Source organism: Paramormyrops kingsleyae, chromosome 5, assembly GCF_048594095.1.
Source record: "Paramormyrops kingsleyae isolate MSU_618 chromosome 5, PKINGS_0.4, whole genome shotgun sequence".
Classification (NCBI taxonomy): domain Eukaryota; kingdom Metazoa; phylum Chordata; class Actinopteri; order Osteoglossiformes; family Mormyridae; genus Paramormyrops; species Paramormyrops kingsleyae.
In genome coordinates this window covers 8298065-8304474 of record NC_132801.1, presented here as the reverse complement: position 1 = coordinate 8304474, position 6410 = coordinate 8298065, and the positions used below count along the sequence as shown (strand labels likewise).

General features: G+C 44.2%; 1 protein-coding gene across 1 annotated transcript; it reads right to left on the bottom strand.

Annotated features, from left to right (window-relative positions):
- Positions 1-203: 203 nt before the first annotated feature.
- cbx7b (chromobox homolog 7b) lies at positions 204-5577 on the bottom strand. Its single transcript, XM_023814500.2, has 6 exons — positions 5169-5577; positions 3910-3953; positions 3447-3512; positions 3272-3338; positions 2692-3028; positions 204-2432 (listed from the first exon to the last, which is right to left on the bottom strand). The coding sequence occupies exons 1-6, from the start codon at positions 5235-5237 to the stop codon at positions 2233-2235; spliced, it is 783 nt and encodes a 260-aa protein (XP_023670268.1). The 5' UTR covers positions 5238-5577; the 3' UTR covers positions 204-2232.
- Between the last annotated feature and the right edge of the window lie 833 nt (positions 5578-6410).

Sequence of the window (6410 nt, the reverse complement as noted above, 5' to 3'; positions counted from 1 at the left end):
TTTTTATTGCCTTGGTAATTTAAAGGATAAATAGATGTCTGAGGGACTCTGAATGATATGGCGTGTGAAATACAAGTGAAAATGGTGATTCTGGGGATCCTTCGCTGATAGTGAAAAGGGAGAACATCGAGCATCGATTTTTTTCGAATCATCTTCAAGTTGTTCTATCTCAAAAGGCGAATTAAAACTCAGAACAGGTAAAGTATGTAAAATATTGGCCACATATTTATTTTTCAGACCAATAAAAAAAGCTGATATGTGTTTACGTATACAAAGACTGAGAAAGTGTAGTAGTAGCTTCACAATATACATTTTTTAAAAAACAAATTATGAGACAAGTTGTAAAGTGCAGTTTTACTCAATGGTGAACACAATGCAGCAGAAGCGAGCACGTACACCGGCTTCAAACGTGTGCACATCTCCTACTCATCATCGCCATAGCAACGGCATTGTCAACCAAAATCACGGAGTAAAAATAAAATCTGTACCCCCTTAGGAAACACACAAAAGTTTCTTTTATGTAAAATAAATACACTACATTCAGTTCGTACTGCGAAAATAACAAGCTATTTTTCTTCCTGAAAAATAAATGACACAAAACAGTTATCCCCTTACCTGCGTCCTACGCCAAAGCTTCTGTTCCCTTCAGTGCTTCACTTTCTACCTCAGAAGCTTGAGTACTTACCTCCTTCACCATACCTAGGGCCAAGTGGGGTCAAATGGAGGGGTAAAGAAAGGTGTGCACGACTGACACGTGACAGAGCACAAGGGCAGCATCACGCGGAGACCGTGCGTGTGAACTTATGCACTGGCGCGTCTTCAAGCACAATAAAAAAGGGTCTGCATCTACAAATTCTGGGAAGTGCAACAAATAATTCTATGCAGCCTGAATGATTTTGAAATACACTTCTTTTAAGCCAATTGAATTATATTTAACTACAAATCGTATTAAGGTGCCAGCAATGTGCTGAAGGTAGACAAAATGGGGGATTTGGGGTTTAAATACGATCATGAGTGATCTCCCAAAAGTATTATGCTGTTAATTTCACGATATCACATTTGCATATCTATAAGTTTGACCTCCATAATTATGTTCCCCGTTTTCAGATCGGTAACAGATATTGAATTTGGTCAAATATTCATCGCAGCCCGTAATTACAGAAACAGCCTCTGAATGCAGACTGCGTGAGTCAGCGGGACTCGTAATTGTCAGTTTGGGGAGGAGTGCAAGTCCCTTCTGTTGCTGCTGGACGGGTGGAATAGTGATGCACAGAAGATAGTCTCTCGTCAAAGCAGATGAAGACATAAAAAATCTGATATGACCATTTCTCACTATTCTGGATTAGCGTAAGTGTAGTTTTGGTATTTTTACGTACGAATGTCCAACAAGAAAACACATTTCGATTTCAACTTTCACAGCTTTCAGCGTCCATCTCTTAAAAGCTCAGTATGCTTCTTTTGTAAAAATTTGTCTTCATTTGGTTCCTGCTGTAAATTACTTTGTTAAAGCATTCACTTCGATCCGTTTAAGTGCAGACTGGCCTCCTATTAGTCAGACTTAAAAATCTGAACTGATTGTGATGTGGGGGAGCCCTCTAGTGGTGAATCAAAATTGTACAGTAGTGCCAAAGGGGACTAATCGGCCTGGGGAATTTGGCCAGCCAATCCAAAGTAGTTTTCCTGACCTGTCATGTGCCATAGTTACCGTAGGTTGTCCAATCAGTGTCTAGTTCTCCCACTTGGCTACATGGAGATCCACTATGAAAAAAATTAGTGGGGCTGTTTTCGGAGTTGGTGAAGAAGCGTGCTTAGCAGGAGTATCTGTACACAGTTACTGAACCGGAGATGATTTTGGGAGAATAACTGAAGGAGGGTGAGCGTATCTTTGTAGGCATAGAGCACAAGAGACAGTAGCCAAGGGGAAAGTGGCATTACCTACAGCTGCACTTGCAACAAGTTAATACGCACAGTGACAATGCCACACATGCAGCGTACAAAGGCTATCAGTATGCATGTATGTAAGCATTTTGGCATGCCTTCACACAGGTGCATGTGCGTCTCCTTGGGTGACAAGACAGAAAGGAGCAAACTGTCAGGAGAGGAAACAAAGCAGGAAACGAGTCACTCATGGACATGGGGCACGAGGGCAGAGGGAAGTCACGTTCTTGACCCTCTCCAGATCCTAACTTCCTCTGGACTTCCCCCCTATGCCCCACCCACAAACCCCCCCAGTCAGAACTCCAGCCCCCAGTCCCTAAAAAACCCCTTGGCCGCCAGGGCCTCTCTGAATGTCACTGTCAGCGAGTTGATGGTGACGTCGGTCACTGTCACTTCTCCCGGACCCATCACTGGATTCCACCCCTCTGGCCTTTCCCTCATGGTCACCGACTCCTCATCCATCGAGGAGCTCCAGCCTTCGGCCCGGTCTGGCCCTGTGAGGAGTGAACAGACACGGCAGGGTGACGCACTGGCTTAAGGATATCTCAAGTCCCAGGAGAGGAACTGCTTTTGCACCCTTGAATACAACATTTAACTTGCATCAGGAGAAATATATGCACTATATAAATGGGTAACACTGCAAGCTCATGGTCACTGTACTTTCAGCAGTGAAACTGGACAGTTTGAGCTTCATAAACGGTGCTTTGGTCAACAAGAGTTGTTTTGATGCTAAACTTCTCTGACATCACTCACCATTTAGCATGTCGCTTTCTGCCTCCTGCCCAACCTCTTCTTCCTCCTCCATCTCCTCCTCCTCCTCATCCTCCTCCCTGTGCCCCCAGTCTCCATTGGAACGGTTGGGAGCGGGCGGGGTGGTCGCAGGCTGTGGGCTGAGGCGTAGGATCTGAGATGCCCTCTGCTTGTTCCTGGGCTGGGCCAGCTGCCCATACAATGTTCCCCCACCTCCCTGGCATGGTGGAAGCTCAGTCCCGGGTTCAGGCGCCAGGGAGCGGGTGAGAGACAGGCGCAGTCGGGCCTGTGGCTTTTCAGGGGTCTTGTGAGCACTCCGCAGATCCATAGTGTAAACATTCTATGGGAAGGTAAATCACACAAGCCCCAAGTTCATCATAACAGAATTCTACTACTCAAAGTTCACATGTGCACAGATGTGAGATCAGTCACAATATTTTCTTTATAGTTTTTTTCTTAATAGTCATTTAGGGGTGTAAATGAAAATGCCTAAAGTTACTAAGCAGCGATATGTTGCGTGGATACAGTTCTGACCACCAGCGACTGGCCACCAAAGAGCCACAAGCCCAGGCTTAGCACTCACCTGCAGGAACAATCTCTTGGGCTTCGGGCCTCGCTTTCGGTAGCCAAGGGCCCGGTCCCTTTGCTCTCTGGTAGAGAGAGAGACAGTAGGTTAGGGGGTCAGGGAGACTGAGCTGTCTGACCATGTTGTGTGTGAATGACGCCATCTTCTCTGACCAGAACTCGGCTTCACTCACTTCTCCTCGTAAGCCAGAACCAGTCGAGGGTCCAGAATATGTTCTTCTGGTTCCCAGGTGCTGTATCTGGCAGAGACAGGAGAAAATATATGAAAATAGAGTTTCATTCTAGGATATAGTTGCCTGCTAACACAGGAAAAGCGAGCAAAGAGCCCATTAATGCTATAGGGGCAGTCTTGACTATACATATGAGAACTTTAACTTTTAAATAGGTAATCTAATTCTTATATTTTATCATGCATTTCCTAAAATACAGCATGCAACACATCTAACATCATTTATGTTAAAACTGGCCTTTTAATTGCCTGACACGTGAACACCACATAATTACCCTACCCCCTTGCAATCTGGGAAATCATCATTCTCAGTCTATGATTTAAAATTACACAATATTATCCTAGCTAAGAAAGCAGGAGGACAATTCCACCCTCGTGGAACTCAGTCCTTGCTCCTGTATACTTACTTTGGTGGCCATCCTTTCCATTTTAATAAGTATTCCACGTTACCCTATTATATTAAAAGTGGGAGAGAGAGAGAGAGAGAGAGAGAGAGAGAGAAGACATTGAAAACGGCAACACAACACACTTGGCCACACAATCGGTCTCACTAAGGGAGCAGTATAGAGAAAAAATAAGTTGGCCGCAGCAACCGCCGGTGCACGGTTTCCTCCCGCAAAAAATGGCACGGATGTGGAAGCGACAAGAATCCACTACGGATGCCCACGCGACGGCAGCTTTCGTCCCGGTGACGTCACAGCACGAGAGCACAAGCGGCGAAGAAAGCGAGCGCCGGACCTCCTCCACCCTCCGGCTCGCGGAAACATTCTAGAATGTATTCGCTAAGCGCGAGGAGGTGGGGCCAATCTAACGTAGAAAGTAAATATAATAATATTGCGCAACGTGCGCCACACTGCCATTCCTCCCCATAGCAAAGCGACGGACGAGATGACAACGTGTGCCTTCCCGAGCAGCCCTTGTTTACGCCGATATACAAATAATGGCGTATAACTTAATGTCACCATTAAGTCACATGCGACACCGAATATGACGTACTGACAATAACTGCATCATTATTCAATGGGCTGTGTTAACAGCGTTTAAAAAACGCGTGCATGTATAAACACTCGTAATTGTCGTCGTTTTGATAAATAGATCTATCGTCGTGAAAATGACTTTATTAGGGTGACATTATTCAACGCACTGTTTATCGACACGTAAATAACAGTGTTAGAACTGTCGGTTTACCCGTGATAGTTTCCTACTTAGTGCGTTTCTAAAATAACTGCGTAGCAGCATATAAATATACACTCAAGTAGTATCGACTGATCGCTCGTAGAAGAGCAGGCAGAATATTTGAAAATGAAGTAAGCACAAGCTGATATCTGTAACCTACAACATCAGTGCTTTGCACAGCGCACTGTACAACCGCAACACACTCGCATATCAAAGTTGAAAAACACACTCCCCCCGCCCCCTTATTTCTATTTATAAGATCAGTTAAAAAAGTAAAGGTTCAGGTGCGCTTAGAAATCTACTACAGCGGTTCTTTTAAAACGCATGCCCCACTCGTAGGGGGTTTGGCTCATTTGTAGATGTTGCTCAATTTTTGCAAAATAAAAACGGCCGGATTATGTAATGTTCTATGAATTAATCTTAACATTACTGCGAACATTCATTGCACAGCCAGTATATATATGAAATTAGCCTATTAGGCGATGCTTACCTTTCTAACTCTCTTCTTGATGATCGATTCAACAGCAAACACTTGCTCGCCAATTGCTGACAGCTCCATCACTACTGTGCTGTGACTGTACGCGTTCAAACAGGACGAGGATGTGATGTTAGTACTCGCTGTTGCCCCGGTACTCGCGTTCCTCTCCGCAAAGTAGCGATAAATTGCCGGTCGCCTGATGAAGGATCCACAAAATGTCGTTTAATCCAACATCCCTGACTTATATGATGGAGCGTTGTTTCGGTTTCAGTTTCGGCTGTTTTTCATCGTTTCGTTCGCTTGCATTTGGTCTTTCGCTCTGTACCGTGAGTTTTCAAATCTGCGACACATCTGCACTGCTTGGCGCGCTCCCGCGCGCGGATCACAGCGCGCCCACCATGCGCGCTGCCCGCACTGTGCAACGCCGTTAGCTCGAAACTGAAGGCACACGCGTTCGCGCACGCCGCCGAGACCACTGCTGATTTTTAAGTTACAGTTAACCAATGACAAGTTCAGATATTAAAATTCAACTGAAGATGGACAACTTTTGGCAGTTTGTACCACATTTCTATGACGTTTATATAGGCCTAGGCTAATTCAAACAGCTTTATGAGTGCAGTAGCCCTTAACTTTAATTATCGTGTTAAGTGAAGCGGATCCGTACATAGCATAACCTAGATATGGCACACTTCCCAGCTAAGCATACTGGCGTACAACAGATACAGTCCCATACAACGCATTTAGGGATAAGAATGCCATCCCAGATATGAATGTGGCTTAACTAAACAACACTTTAGTGCAACGTAGTATTTTCATTCGGAATTCTTGAGACAGAAATAACCATAATAATGAGTATCAATGGATGAACAAACAACTGGGCATTTTGTAAATATAAATGTCAAATAAAAAGAACACTTTCGCACTATGTCCTAACACAGTAAGAAGGTATAATTTTATTACTACTGGTAATATTTTATTCACCTAAAATACAGGTTTTTAAAGAACGATACGACTATCTATGATCTGCCATAGATATTGGCTACCTCCAGCACTAACAGATGTGGATCCCATACGGCTGTGTTAAGTATAACTATCACGACCATCTTTTAATTGGATTCTGTATTTTCCTATTTTATTTATATCACTGAACATTCTCCCATATCATCCCACATTACCTGTACTACCTGACCCGTATTGTTTCATCTAACACCGTTTGAGCTTTTCACACAAAGCGCCGGGTTTGTTCTGCGGATG